This window comes from Lithobates pipiens, unplaced genomic scaffold (genome assembly GCF_037356315.1).
Source record: "Lithobates pipiens isolate NorthernLeopardFrog02 unplaced genomic scaffold, aLitPip1_a1.2 Scaffold_8, whole genome shotgun sequence".
In the NCBI taxonomy this organism is placed as follows: domain Eukaryota; kingdom Metazoa; phylum Chordata; class Amphibia; order Anura; family Ranidae; genus Lithobates; species Lithobates pipiens.
The window spans coordinates 669085452-669101312 of record NW_027507903.1 but is presented as its reverse complement, the minus strand read 5'-3'; the positions used below and the strand labels follow the sequence as shown (position 1 = coordinate 669101312).

The following is a 15861-nucleotide window of genomic DNA, read 5'->3' as shown; positions in this document are numbered from 1 at the left end:
CTCTTCATCTTCCCCCATCAGAGAGCGTGATATCCTACAGAGACACGTCATACATTAGTAATATGTAGAATACACTAGACATGTGCATTCGTTTTCGTCCGAATGCATTTTCGTCCGAATTTCAGCTATTTTCATTTTCGTTTTGACAAACGATAACGAAAGCACAGAATCTGAAAAACGAAAGATCCGACATAAATAAATGCTTTATTTTCGTTTTCATTGTTACAACAGTTCGATATAGAATAGGAGATTCGACGTGACTCTGACAATAACAATCTGTCTATAGATCCTGTGGTCGAATGTGCCTAACCTTACCTCTATTAGTCCAAGATTATATAGAGAAAATATTCGATAGAGAGAAAAAAGATTTGACAGAGAGAAAAGATTCTGCGAGTTACTGTCCTAAAAAGTGTTTGGAGACCCGGGTCCTGCCCCAGGGGACATGAATCAATGCAAAAAAAAGTTTTAAAAATGGCCGTTTTTTCGGGAGCAGTGATTTTAATAATGATTAAAGTGAAACAATAAAAGTGTAATATTCCTTTAAATGTCGTACCTGGGGGGTGTCTATAGTAAGCCTGTGAAGGGGCGCATGTTTCCCGTGCTTAGAACTGTCCCTGCACAAAGTGTCATTTATGCAGGAAAAAAAGTCCTTTAAAATCACTCGCAGCTATTATGAATTGTCGGCTCCGTAATACAGAGAACACTCATTGAAAGTCATTGATAAAATAAATAAATAAATAAATTTAAAAAAAAGCGTGGGGGTCCCCAAATTCAATTACCAGGCCCTTCAGGTCTGGTATGGATATTAAAGGGAAGCCTGCATCAAATTGAAAAAAAAAATTGACGTGGGGTTCCCCCTAAATATCCATACCAGACCCTTTATCCGAGCACGCAACCTGGCAGACCGCAGGAAAAGAGGGGGGGACGAGAGAGTGCCCCCCCTCCCTCCTGAACCGTACCAGGCCACATGCCCTCAACATTGGGAGGATGCTTTGGGGGTCTGTGACCCCTCAAAGCACCATGTCTCCATGTTGATGGGGACAAGGGCCTCATCCCCACAACCCTGGCCGGTGGTTGTGGGGGTCTGCTGGCGGGGGGCTTATCAGAATCTGGAAGCCCCCTTTAACAAGGGGACCCCCAGATCCCGGCCCCCCCTTGTTTGAAATGGTAAGGGGGTACAAAAGTACCCCTACCATTTCACAAAGAAAGTGTAAAAAATAGTTAAATAAGACAAACACACTTTTGAAAAATTCCTTTATTAAAAATAAAAAAAAGATTCCAGCGGTGGTATTCCACTCTTGCTATCCAGCGACGGACGATCATCTCTCCGGGGTCCAGCGATGGCTCATCTGAATCAGCGCAGCGAATCCATCCATCTTCTGTCTCCATGGAGGAGACACTGCGGGGATCCCGGTGTCCTATCATATAAGGTCCTCCATCCGATAGTGTCCGCTGCGCACTGCGCATGCGCAGTACACAGCAACACAGATTCCGAAAATTGCCGAGGATGAACGGAGCCTGCGCCGTGAGTCCAGGTTCTATCCCCACTATCCAAGTGGACATAGAGTAGGAATATAAAAGAGCCGAGCACAGCGAGGCTGAGCCCGAAGCGTGGCGAGCGAAGCTCGCCCGCGAGGGGCCCTCTAATATTCACAACCCTATGTCTGCTTGGATGGTGGGGCTACCACCTCCACTCACGGCGCAGGCGCCGTTCAGCTTCGGAGATTTTCCGAAGCTTCCTCTGCTCCGTACTGCTCAGACACTATATGATGGCCGGACACTATATGGCAGAACACCGGCGGCCTGACGTTCGTTTTATGCGGAGGGCGGGGCCACCCGTCACCTGACCCCGCCCCCCTCTGACGCAAGGCAAAACCTGGGGTTTCCCGTGACGTATGGGTGACCCCTCACCCCTCTGATGTAACACAGGCAGGTTTCCGTTACATCAGAGGGGGACGGGGTCACCCATACGTCACGGGGAACCCCGGGTTTCCCCTTGTGTCAGAGGGGGGCGGGATCAGGTGACGGGTGGCCCCGCCCTCCGCATATAACAAACGTCAGGCCGCTGGAATCCCCGCAGTGTCTCCTCCGTGGAGACAGAAGATGGATGGATTCGCTGCGCTGATTCAGATCAGCCATCGCTGGACCCCGGAGAGATGATCGTCCATTGCTGGATAGCAAGAGTGGATTACCACCGCTGGAATCTTTTTTTTATTTATTTTTTATTTTTAATAAAGGAATTTTTCAAAAGTGTGTTTGTCTTATTTAACTATTTTTTACACTTTCTTTGTGAAATGGTAGGGGTACTTTTGTACCCCCTTACCATTTCAAACAGGGGGGGAGGCTGGGATCTGGGAGTCCCCTTGTTAAAGGGGGCTTCCAGATTCTGATAAGCTCCCCGCCCGCAGACCCCCACAACCACCAGCCAGGGTTGTGGGGATGAGGCCCTTGTCCACATCAACATGGGGACATGGTGCTTTGAGGGGTCACAGACCCCCAAAGCATCCTCCCAATGTTGAGGGCATGTGGCCTGGTACGGTTCAGGAGGGAGGGGGGGCTCTCTGTCTTCCCCCCCTCTTTTCCTGTGGCCTGCCAGGTTGCGTGCTCGGATAAAGGGTCTGGTATGGATTTTTAAGTGGACCCCCACGTCAATTTTTTTTTAATTTGACGTGGGGTTCCCCTTAATATGCATACCAGACCTGAAGGGCCTGGTAATTGAATTTGGGGGACCCTCACGTTTTTTTTAATTTTTTTTAATTTTTTTTTAATCAATGACTTTCAATGAGTGTTCTCTGTATTACGGAGCCGACAATTCATAATAGCTGCGTGTTGTTTTTAAAGGACCTTTTGTCCTGCATAAATGACACTTTGTGCAGGGACAGTTCTAAGCACCAGAAACATGCGCCCCTTCACAGGCATACTATAGACACCCCCCCCCCCCCCTACGAAATTTAAAGGAATATTACACTTTTATTGTTTCACTTTAATCATTATTAAAATCACTGCTCCTGAAAAAACTGCCGTTTTTAAAACTTTTTTTTGCCTTGATCCATGTCCCCTGGGGCAGGACCCAGATCCCCAAACACTTTTTAGGACAGTAACTTGCATATTACCCTTTAAAATGAGCACTTTAGATTTTGAACGTTGGAGTCCCATAGACTTTAATAGGGTTCTAAAGTTCACACGAAGTATGCTATATACTAGCTCCGTCGAATCTTCTTTATACATTCGACAGACACCATAAGCCTTCAAAGACAGATTCGACCGTAATTCATGTGGATTTTCAGATGAATACAATTTTTGAACGAAAAACAAAATAAATAAAAACGAATTTCGGGAGTAACTAAATAAATTAATTTTTTGGACGAAAACGAAATTCCGAAATGAAATATTTTACTCTCCACATGTCTAGAATACACGGGAAGGTGAGACCGGAGAACACACTGCACACCAGTATACATCACAGTGCTGATAACAGTCACACCATCTGATTGGTTACTCCGGGACTCACACTCTGCAATACTGTGCTGTATAAGAAGAAATTTATTATGGGAAAAGGAGAACACGGGGTTAATCTGTTACTTTATCTTTATGGAATCCTCCAATGGAAGCCGGAGGCCCAAATATTAGACATGTGCCTTTCATTTCGTTCTGAATAAATATTCTGACAAATTTTTAAAAAATTCTGAGATTTGGATATATCTGAATACCCGAAACACAGTACAAGTGGATTTTACCGAATTCTCCAAATAATGTCAGAATTTCCGATAGACTAATTCATTAATTTTACATTGGATTCCATTCGAATTCGAACTGTAAACATATTGCTGAAATCAAAGACTGTGAGTGTTATTACAGGACCATTTAGAAATATTGCTGTATTTGTTAAGCCAAAAGGGATTAAAAGATTCATTGTAATCATTGGATGAAGATTTTTCTTTTGTTTGTTTACTTCGCATTTGCAAAATTGATAACAAGAATAAAAGTTAAATATATCCATTTTAAATCATTTGAATATGAATACAAACAAAAAGAATGTGAATAAATAACAACCAGATGTTTGGCGACTCTGACTGAGTTCCAGAGATTCTGTTTGGAGATGGGTAAACACCGGCTCTCTACTCTCTCTTCTCTCTCTTCTCTCTCTCTCTTCTCTCTCTTCTCTCTCTCTTCCCTCTCTTCTCTCTTCTCCTCTCTTCACTCTCTCTCTCTTCCCCCTCCTCTCTCTCCTCTCCCTCTCTCTCTATCCCGTCTCTCTCTCTCTATCCCCCGCCTCTCTCCTCTCCCCCTCTCTCTTCTATCTCTCTCTAGTGCTCTCTCCCCCCCTCCTCTCCCCCTCTCTCTTTCCTCTCGCCCTCTCTCTCCTCTCCCCCCCTCTCTCTCCACTCTCTCCTTTTCTTTCTCTCTCTCTCTCTCTCCCCCTCTCTCTTCCCCACCCCCTCTCTCTCCTCTCTCTTTCTCTCCTCTCCCCTCTCTCTCTTTTCTCTCTATCCTCTCTCTTTCTCGCCTCTCTCCTCTCTCTCGACCCTCTCTCTTTCTCGCCTCTTGCCTCTCTCTCTCTTTTCTCTCTTTCTCGTCTCTCGCCTCTCTCTCTCTCCTCTCTCTTTCTCTCCTCTTTCCTTCTCTCCTCTCTCTTTCTCGCTTCTCTCCTCTCTCTACTCTCTCTCTCTCCTCTCACTTTCTCGCCTCTCCCTTCTCTCCACTCTCTCTTTCTCAACTCTCCCCTCTCTATCCTCTCACTTTCTCTCTCCCTCTCTCTTTCTCGACTCTCCCCTCTCTCCTTCTCTCCTCTCTCCTTCTCTCCTCTCTCTTTCTCTCCTCTCTCTTTCTCACCTTTCTCTTTCTCGCCTCTCTTCCCCCCTCTCTATCCCCCTCCTCTTCTCTCTCTACTCTCTCTCCTCTCTCTTTCTCGCCTCTCCCTTCTCTCCACTCTCTCTCTCTTTCTCAACTCTCCCCTCTCTCTCCTTTCTCACTTTCTCTATCCCCCCCTCTTTCTCGCCTCTCCCTTCTCTCTCCTCTCTCTCTCGACTCTCCCCTCTCTCTCCCTCTTTCTCGACTCTCCCTCTCTCTCTCCTCTCTCTTTCTCTCCTCTCTCTCTCCTTTCTCTTTCTCTCCTCTCTCTTTCTCGCCTCTCTCCTATCCTCTCTCTTTCTCTCCTCTCTCTTTCTCGCCTCTCTCTTCCCCCTCTCTCTCTCTCTCTCTCTCTCTATCCCCCTCCTCTCTCCTCTCACTCTCTCTATCCTCCTCCTCTCTCCTCTCACTCTATCCCCCTCCTCTCTCCTCTCACTCTATCCCCCTCCTCTCTCCTCTCACTCTATCCCCCTCCTCTCTCCTCTCACTCTTTCTCCCCTCTCTCTCTCCTCTCTCTCTATCCCCCGCCTCTCTCCTCTCTCTCCTCTCCCCCTCTCTCTTCTATCTCTCTCTCTTGTGCTCTCTCCCCCTATCTCTTTCCTCTCCCCCTCTCTCTCTCCTCTCTGTTCTTCCTCCCTGCCCCCTCTCTCTCCTCTCTCCCCCCTCCCTCTCCACTCTCTCCATCTTTCTCCCCCCTCTCTCTTCCCCACCCCCCTCCCTTCTCTCCCCTCTCTCTCTCTCTCTCTCTCTTTCTCAACTCTCCCCTCTCTCTCCTCTCTCTCACTTTCTCTCTCCCTCTCTCTTTCTCTCCTCTCCCTTCTCTCTCCTCTCTCTTTCTCGCCTCTCTCTTCTCTCCCCTCTCTCTCTCTGTCTCTTTCTCGACTCTCCCCCCTCTCTCCTCTCTTTCTCTATCCCTTTCTCGACTCTCCCCTCTCTCTCTCTCCCTCTGTCTTTCTCGACTATCCCCCCTCGCCTCTCTCTCTCTCTCCCCCTTTCTCACCTCTCCCTTCTCTTTCCTCTCTCTCTCGACTCTCCCCTCTCTCTCTCCTCTCTCTCCTCTCTCTCCCTCTCTCTTTCTCGACTGTCCCCTCTCTCTCCTCTCCCTTCTCTCTCCTCTCTCGACTCTCTCCTCTCTCTCGCCTCTCTCTCTCTCACAAAATCAGAAAGGAAAAAAAACAGCACCAATCTAATGTTTATGGTAGGTAATGCACTTACAAAGTAAGAAAATAACAGGCATATATAAGCAGATCACGCTGCAGCCAAATCCATCCCAATGGAGAACTAGGGTCAATTTCAGGACTTTTCAAGGACATTTTCTTTTAGGCTGAAACTGTTTAGATAGCATTCCACATCTCTCGGTGGGTCTGTCTCTCTACGTTTTGGTCACAGTGCAGGATGCAGGTGTTCCATTTTGATCACGATGGTGGTGGGAGGGGGCGGGGATTGTCCAAAAACTCATTTAATGTCGATGTAATGGTGGTGGGTAAGAGTTGGTTCTTTTCAACGGATTCTGGGAGATCTTGCTCCTGTAGATTGTGTCTGTGTCCATGGTTGACCAGGTCTTCTGTGTTTCTGTGTAGCTCCTGCAGTTGAAGTGTATGGGCATCATTCGCATAATATAGCTTGTGGATATGAGTCTCATGGTGGGTAGCGACTTTCTCCACTTCATCTGCAATGACCTGGATGTCGTGCCTTAGGTCTGAAATTGCAGCTGACATTGTTTCTTTGATAGCATCTATATTGTGCAGGTCGCTGAGGCTGGGAATAAGCTGTGCAGCTGCATTTAGTGTGGTGGTGCTCCATGCTGGCTCTGTCAGGCTGAGCTGCGAGCTGGAGTCTCATGGTGATTGTGAGCAGGGTGTGGAGCTGTTACATGGCGATTTTCCAATGTTCGGGCTCATTCTGATCTCTGCAGGGGATGAAATTAAACATTGCATTGTGTGACGCCATCCCAACGAAACAAATGCATTCGTTCATTTTGTTACGAGTTTTTTCAGCTTCATTGCCATTCATCACTACGCCCATTTGGAGATTTGGATACATCTGAATCACCCAAAATATCAAATCATAACTAAACAAACTGCACATCTCTGGTTAGGTAAGTTAGTAGCCCATTCACAATGAATTGGTTGCCTTATGCTGCGTACACACGTAGCCGTCTATCCAACGGACTTAGTCTGGCGGACTTCCCGCCAGACTGCTGGCAGACTTCCCGCCAGACTGTCCGCCGGACTTTCCGAACGGGCTACTTGCCCACACACGGCACTTTTTCAGCGGACTAATACAGCGTAAGTCCGCCGTACAGAGAGAGCGTCGAGTCAACATCTCCAGGAGAAGAAGAAAAAGAAGAACGGAAGGCGGCGGCGACAGAAGCCCGGGCCACCACCTGTAAAAGAGCTATAAGAAGGCGCAGTGGCCCGGCAGAAGAAACGAAGAGGGGGACAAGACCCCCGAAGTCGGGAGAAGAGGCCGGCGGCGAGGAAGAAAGCCGGGCTCCTCCGCTAGCAAAAGAGCTACAAGAAGATAGCGGAGGAGTCCGGCGAGAAGACCCCCGAAGACGGAAGACCCCCGGAGCTGTGCAATAAACTATTTTATCTTGTGTGTTGTGTTTTTTTTGTACTTTATTTTACAGGTGAATGGGTAGGGGTACATTGTACCCCATACTCATTCACATAGGGTGGGGGGCCGGTATCCGGGGGCCCCCTTATTAAAGGGGGATTCCGGATTCCGATAAGCCCCTCGCCCGCAAACCCCGACAACCAATGGCTAGGGTTGTCGGGAAGAGGCCCTTGTCCTCATCAACATGGGGACAAGGTGCTTTGGCACAAGGCACCCCCCATGTTGAGGGCACGCGGCCTGGTACGGCTCAGGAGGGGGGGGCGCTCGCTCGTCCCCCCTTTCCTAGCCGGCCAGGTAGCGTGCTCGGACAAGGGTCTGATGTGGACCTGGGGGGACCCCCACGCCGATTTTTTTCCGGCGTTGGGGTTCCCCTTTAAGCCCATACCAGGCGGCGGGGCCTGCGATGTCGCGGGCCCCGCCTACCTGGAGACCCGCTCGAATGAGCGGACTTTTCTCCGGGCGGGAAAAGTCTGCTCATTTCAAAAGTACGGCGGACTGGCATACACACGGCCGGATTGTCCGCCGAAATGCGAGTCCGACGGGAAGATTGGAGTGCAAAACTATTTTCTAAGTCCGCCGTACTTTCGGATCAAAAAAGTATGCCGGAGGCTACACACGGGGGGATTGTCCGGCGGACTTCAGTTTGCCGGACTTTTCCACCCGATTGTTTTATCGTGTGTATGCGGCATTAAATGATAAATTCACCTTTGGAATATGTTCCACCAGTATTTAGGGGAACATGAAACATTGTTGGGTTACACTATGTGATTTATTATGCTCTGTGTCTTTAAGCTTTGTTCCCTTCTGTTTATCTGAACTCTCTCTCCCACCGTAGTTCTGTATATTCTCCTCCCCTTCCTCTCTCTGATTCATTGTGCACAGTATACCTCATTGCTGTAACATCTTTACATGTGACTTACAACTTCACCGTTTTTCTACCTATGAATATCCATCATTAAACGGAACATTCGAGAGGATCCATCATCTGTCTTTCCATACAGTGAGTTTATTCATTGAGTTAAGCTGTCTGAATTAATGCAAGCGATAAATAGATCACCAGGTCATGTAAGCTCTATGTGAAGCTGAAGATAAAGTTATTGCCTTGTAGTTGAGTCAGAACAAACATGTTCCAGCTCCTGAATCCTCTAACCTCCGATGCCTCCTCCATGTGATAGCAAGTCTAGGATCCTCTCCCTGCATCCGCTGTCAATATAAAAAAAAAAGCCTTGATGACAGGGTTCTATATTTACAAATTCTTAACTTTCTATTGGAATAAATTCAATAACATTGTTATTGTTAAAAAATAAAGCTCCGCCCGTGTCATTTATTCAAAGTTTCCTGTCTCTGAAGGCTTATATTTTGCAATGGACTGTGAGGGCGCTGGTGAGCACTCTTGTAGACTTTTGAGTCTTCCTACCATTCAGAAACTGTCTACCCATATGAAGTATGGGCAGACTGTTTCCAGTGTGTCTGCAGTATCCAGGCATTGTGCCCATGAACTGCTGATTGTGGTAGCAATGCCTTACAGACTGTAATGCAAAAAAATAATAAATGCACTTTTTTTTCCCTGCAAAAAGATGTGTATTTATTATTGATTACTTATACTTTAACACACTGGGTGCCCCCCTCCATGACTTTTCCAATAAAATCAACAATGCACATTACAACTCCCTTCTCATTGGTCTACCTCTCTGCAAGTTATCCCCTCTTCTATGATGAATGTTGTTGCCAGACTCGTCTACCTTACCAAACACTCAGTGTCTTCCACCCCCCTCTGTTAATCTCTACACTGGCTTCCGATCACCCAGCAAATTAAGTTCAAAATACAAACAACATACAAAGCCATTCACATCTCTGCCCCAAGCTATATCACCAATCTTGTCTCCAAATATCACCCAAACTGTCCTCTCAAGACCTCCATCTCTCAAGCTCCCTTGTCTCCTCCTCCCATGCTCGTCTTCAGGATTTCTCCAGAGCCTCTCCCATCCTCTGGAACTCTCTACCTCAAACCATCCAGCTATCTCTTACTCTGGCTGCCTTCAGGCAATCCCTGAAAACTCATCTCTTCAGGGAAGCCTATCACACCTCCAACTAATCTTTTACCACTTCCATCAGCTGATTTCCCAGTTACAACCTTTTTGTACCACCTGCCCCACCCTATTAGATTGTAAGCTCTTCTTAGCAGGGCTCTCTTAAACCTCTTGTTTTTTTATTGTATTGTAACAGTATTGTCTCTCTTTTATTTTGTAAAGCACTGCTTAAACTATAGGCACTATTTAAATCCTGTATAATAATAATAATAATACTCCTATTAAATAAATCCTTCAATCATTGAGTATCATTCTATGGATCTCCTTTTCATTTTTAAGGGAAGCATACAATACATTAGATGTGGTACTAGTGGATAAGGATGAGCTTCGAGTTCAAGTCGAAACGGAAACCTGCGTTACATCAGAGGGGGGCGGGGTCACCCACACATCATTGGGGAAGCCAGGCTTCCCCACTTGCGTCAGAGGGGGGCGGGGTCAGGTGACGGGTGGCCCCACCCTCCTAATATAAGAAATGGCAGGCTCCTGCAGTGTCTCCGCCAGTGGAGACAGACAAACAACAAAATGCTGAACATCCTTGGAATAAGCCGATATCTCCTTTTGTCCTCATCCTCCTTCTTGGACTCATATGGCTTAACCCTATCTAAGTTGAATTTTTCCAATGGCAACAGCGAGAACATCGCCACGTACTCACCTTTCCAGATTTTTTCCCGGACCTCCGGTTTCAGATGCGCACCAAGTGGTCCCTCATAACACACATATACTTTGCATTTTGCTGAATCAGCTAACCTAATCACATCCTGTTTTCCCAAAGCATCTCCCGCCACCACAGCCTTCCCAGCCGATTGTTGCCCCTGAACCGCGGTCTCCACTGAGGCAAGAGGAGCTGCCACTGCAGGAGAAGTAGTCACCTCCCCCTGCATTGAGGCCCCCCAGGCCCCTCCGCTGGCGGAACTCATACAGCAGCTGGGCTAGTGGAAGCTGATTCCCCATTTTCCCACCTCCTGACCAAATCTTTAAGGCCCGCCAGGAAACCCATCAAACATGCATTCCCCCTGACCATGGCCCCGCGCTCCTCACCCGCCCTGGGAGCACCCACATGAGCACTCCCCAGTGCCATAGCTGTACCCTCCTGACTGACAGGTCTACCCCCCGGCTCACCCCACTCATACCACAATGCTGTCCTTTAAAATGTAAAGTAACTGCTGAGTTACCGGATTGCCTAGGAATTCTCCCACCAGCTGACTGTCCAGCTTCCATCGCAGCCACACCATTCAAGTGCTCTCGATTGTCCTCTGATCCGGTCGGTTCACCTTACGAAATTTGACCAGGCATTTCATCGTCTCCAGAAGGCCTCCAGACAACAAGTCCCCAGATGCTGAGGGTCCACTGACCATCTGGCTCCGCCTCTGCGCTATGGAGCCGACCCCGGATTTCGATGCTGACTTCCCTGGACCTGGTGGGCTACCATCTCGTCTGCTGTCTTCCTCCCGCCCAGGTGTCCCCACCTGTCTCTCCTACACCGGACTGTGAAGGACGCTGGACGAGGTGGTAGCAGACCCGGTGACCACATCTGCTGCCATCCCTCGCCGAGGCTCCGAGCCCGCTGACATCACGCTAGGAGCGGAGTCCACGCTCTCTCTCTCCAGCTGAGCAGGGCCACCTGCCGAGCTCCATCTCTGTGGGAGATTCATCTCAAGACCCCCACCGCACACAAAACCAATCGATTGGCAGGGGGGCCCAAAGGGGCCTGCAGGGGACTTCCATGATGACATGCAGCTCTAGGAGTGGGGCCCAGTGAAAAGCGATCCGGAGACCGGAACCTCGCTTCCCCAGTGACGTATGGGTGACCCCGCCCCCCTCTGATGTAACGCAGGATTCCGTTACATCAGAGGGGAGCGGGGTTACCCGTACATTACTGGGGAAGCCCAGGTTTCCCCTTGCGTCAGAGGGGGGCAGGGTCAGGTGACGGGTGGCTCCACCCTCCTCAGATAAGAAGTGTCAAAGTGTCAGGCTGCCGGGATTCCCGCAGTGTCTCCGATGGAGACAGGATGGATGCGCTGCGCTGGAGGGAGCGATCACCCATTGCTTGGTCAGATCAGCCATCGCTGGACCCCGGAGAGATGATCATCCATCGCTGGATAGCAAGAGTTCCACCGCTGGAATCTTTTTTTTATTTTTATTTTTTTTTAATAAAGGACTTTTCCCAATGGTGTGTGTGTCTTTTTTAACATTTTTTTTACACTTACTTTGTGAAATGGTAGGGGTACTTTTGTACCCCCTTATCATTTCAAACAGGGGGGGGCGGGATCTGGGGGTCCCCTTGTTAAATGGGGCTTCCAGATCCTGATAAGCCCCCTGCCCGCAGACCCCCACAACCACCAGCCAGGGTTGTGGGGATGAGGCCCTTGTCCTCATCAACATGGGGACAAGGTGCTTTGGGGGGGACCCCAAAGCATCCTCCCAATGTTGAGGGCATGTGGCCTGGTACTGTTCAGGAAGGGGGAGCTCTCTCGTCCCCCCTCTTTTCCTGCAGCCTGCCAGGTTGCATGTTGGAATAAGGGTCTGGTATGGATTTTTGGGGGGACCCTCACACAATTTTTTTAATTTTGGCTCAGGGTTCCTCTTAAAATCCATACCAGACCTGAAAGGTCTGGTATGGATTTTGTGGGAAATCCCACACCATTTTTTTTGGCGCAGGGTTCCCATTGATAGCCATACCAGACCTGAAGGGCCTGGTATGGAATTTGGGGAGACCCCCACGCATTTTTTTTTTTTTTACATTTTGGTTCGGGTTCCCCTTAATATTCATACCAGACCCAAAGGGCCTGGTAAATGACTTGGGGGGGGGGGGGGAACCCATGCCATTTATTTCAATGACTTATTTTATCTGTATTGCCGGGACTGACAATTTATTATAGCCACGAGTACTTTTAAAATTACCTTTTTCCTTTAGAAATGTCATTTTTTGCAGGGACAGTTCTAAACACGGGAAACACGTGCCACTTTATAGGCATACTATACACACCCCCCAGGTACGAAATTGAAAAGAATATTTCACTTTTATTGTTTCACTATAAGTATTATTAAAATCACTGCTCCCGAAAAAACGTCCATTTTGAAAACCTTTTTTTTGCATTGATACATGTCCCCTGGGGCAGGACCCGGGTCCCCAAACACTTTTTATGACAATAACTTGCATATTAACCTTTAAAATCCAGGGGGTGTTCGGCTCATCCCTAGTGAACACATTCTATCCCATCACAGTGATTGCTAATGGCACACGTTGTGATAAACTTCTGATTAACAATTAGATAGATAGATAGATAGATAGATAGATAGATAGATAGATAATAGGTAGATCATTATATAGGCCACACCTCTCCTCACTAGGAACATGTTACTGCAGTAACTGGACAGATATTCTACCCAATCACAGTGATCGGTGTTAGAGGGAGAAATCTCACTTATAGTTATTTATAGTAAAAAAAAAAACAGCAGGATACAGACTAAAGCCCCACCTACTGCTTTATTCTATTGGTTGCATACTCCACTAATCCCATCCATCCTCCCTGTGATGTCATCAGTCTCTGATTCCCTCCACATATCTTTATAGAACCTCCCCATACACATATCCCAGCATGGAGGGGCTCAGTGAAGGTGGTGGTGAAGGTGTGGAGATGTCGGATCGGGTCACACAGATCATAAAAGGAGATCCGTCCGACCCCATAATCCAGATATATCCTGACTCTGTTACTGGAGATATTGGGGGGTAAGAGGATCTCTTTATTGTCATGTATCACCAAATACTGATTATCATTTCTTTCCAAACCCCAGGACTTCTTATTATTTCCAATCCCTGACTGCTCTCCTCTCCTGTCTATACTGGGGTAACACATCCCGACTCTCCACCAATCTGATCCCCCGACATCCACTTCCCAGTAATGTCTCCCTGAGGAGAAACTCCGACTGCTCAACACCTGAGGATAACCCTGAAATCTCTCTGGTGTTTCTGGACGATTCTGGTTTCTATCTGACCCGTATACAGTTTTCCTGTCATCTGATATATGGAGATTATTATGAGCTGTATTTACATCCAGTAATATGTCTGCAGCTCCCTGTATATAGGAGAATACATTTACCTCTGTTATTATATCAGATAATGTGTGTAATGTGTGTGATATCCCATCCACACCCAGACCCCCTCCATCATGGAGGAGCTCCTCATGTCTCTCTCTGTCCTCATTATCTCCATCCTCAGTATCACACAAGTCACCTGTGTCTGATTCCTGTAAGACAGTCAGTGGATCCGTCACGTTACACAGCTCCTCAATGTGACGCAACTTCCTGGACAGCTCCTCCTTCTTTATTTCCAGATCCCGGATAGAGATGGAGATCCACTCTGCCCTCCCGGAGATTTCCCTCAGGACTCTCTTCTCCAGGTCTTCCAGACATCTCCTGAGATCTCTAAACAGGACAGTGACTCTCTCGGTGTCACCAGCGGCTTTTTCTTCTACTTTCCTCCTGTGTTCCTGCAGACTCTGGACTCTTTCCTCCGTCTCCTCTCTCTTTGTCAGAAGTTTCTGCAGAACATTCCTCAGTGTCTTCTTCTTCTTCTCAGAAGCCTCATCCAGTGACTTCATCTCATGTCCTTTATGTCCTCCAATCATACAACAAGACACACAGATACAGGTCTCATCCTCAGCGCAGTAATACTCCAGGATCTTCTTATGGACGGAGCATTTCCTGCTCTCCATGGACAAGGTGGGGTCACATAAGACGTGTCCTGGGGGCCTTTTGTGGACTTTCAGATGTTTATCACACATGAAAACCTCACAGTGCAGACAGGATCTAACAGCAGGTACAGGAGAGTCCACACAGTAAGTACAGAAGACCCCGGACTCCTCCTGATGTGGCTGAGCAGACAGGAAATCCCCCACTATGTTACGTAGTGTTATGTTCCTCTGCAGTGCAGGCCGATCCGGAAACTTCTCTCGGCATTCAGGACAGGAATATCCTCCAGACCCCCCCTGTGTATCCAGCACACGATCAATACAGACCCGGCAGAAGTTGTGTCCACATCTCAGGTTTACAGGATCTGTATAAATGTTCAGACAGACGGAACATTCCAACTCAACTTTCAGATCAGCAAACGCCATCGCTGACAGCAGACGAGGAAAATAAATGAAGTTCTCTGACAACGTGGAAGAATACAATTGGGAGGGTCATTTCCTCCTACACATGGTGAGGCTGGGCTGCATCATTGATATTGGAAACCAAGATCAGAGTACAGCGGAGGGAGGATTTTCTCACAGTAGTAATGATTAACCATACCTCCTAACATTAGAAGAGAGATAAAGGGGGAAAGACCATTGTGGAGAAGAAACAAGGGACAGAAACGCTGGCTGTAGACAGAATTTTGAACAAAAATTCTTAGGAAAATTCATTAGAAAATTCTCAGAACATTCTAATGGCGCTCCAAAGATTTTGTTTCCTTTTAACCACCTACACTGTTTGAAATTTGTTCCTTTGAAAAAAAAATTCCATCCTGTTCCTTTGAATTTTCTCATCACTGCGGTTGAAAATGAACATCAATTTGATGATTAGGAAAATGAAAAAAAACTATCATGGAACATTCTTTTCCTAAAAAAATTTCATTCAAATTTCTACCCATCTATGGGCAGCGCTGGAGCAGCGAGACCCAGAAGTCACTCCGGGATCCATGGCAGCGGTGGACATGAAGACGGAGGACCGCTTTGGGGGCTTCATTCTCAGGTAAGTTATTCATAATGAGCTAGTATGCTATGCATACTAGCTCATTATGCCTTTGCCTTGCAGGTTGCTTTTTTTTTTCCATAGGTTTACAACCACTTTAAGTGCTCTGAGATGAAAGATGGACATAGCTGCAACTTGGTAAAAAGGACTACTTATTATGAGACAAATGTCCTACTCGTTTACATATATTATAGATATGTTAATTATAATGCCACACAACACGTGACCCTCCACGTACTTCATTTAGAGTGAAGGTCCACCCTAAAAAAAATATTTTACATGAACATACTTTTAGAGACTTAAATCTCTTCAAAAACATTTGAAAAAACTTACCAGAAATGCCTGTTGCTAGGCAGTCATCCTAATCTGCCACTTCCTTCTCTGCGGAGCTCCTCGTTCTCGTCCTCCCTCGTGTTGTCTTCTGGGAAACGGGGCACACTGTCTTCTGGGACCTGTGTGTGTCCCAGAAGACAGCCGGCTATTCACAAAGCGATGCGCGACTCACGGATGCGCAGTAGGAAACATGCAGTTTCCCTTAGTTCGAATTGATGCACCGGCATCCGATCCG

The 15861-nt window shown here is 47.4% G+C and overlaps 1 protein-coding gene across 1 annotated transcript; it reads right to left on the bottom strand.

Moving 5' to 3' along the window:
* Positions 1 to 13039: 13039 nt before the first annotated feature.
* Positions 13040 to 14680, bottom strand: LOC143964271 (E3 ubiquitin-protein ligase Midline-1-like). The gene has a single exon (XM_077473975.1). It carries the CDS (start codon positions 14675 to 14677, stop codon positions 13040 to 13042), a length of 1638 nt encoding a protein of 545 aa, XP_077330101.1. The 5' UTR covers positions 14678 to 14680.
* Between the last annotated feature and the right edge of the window lie 1181 nt (positions 14681 to 15861).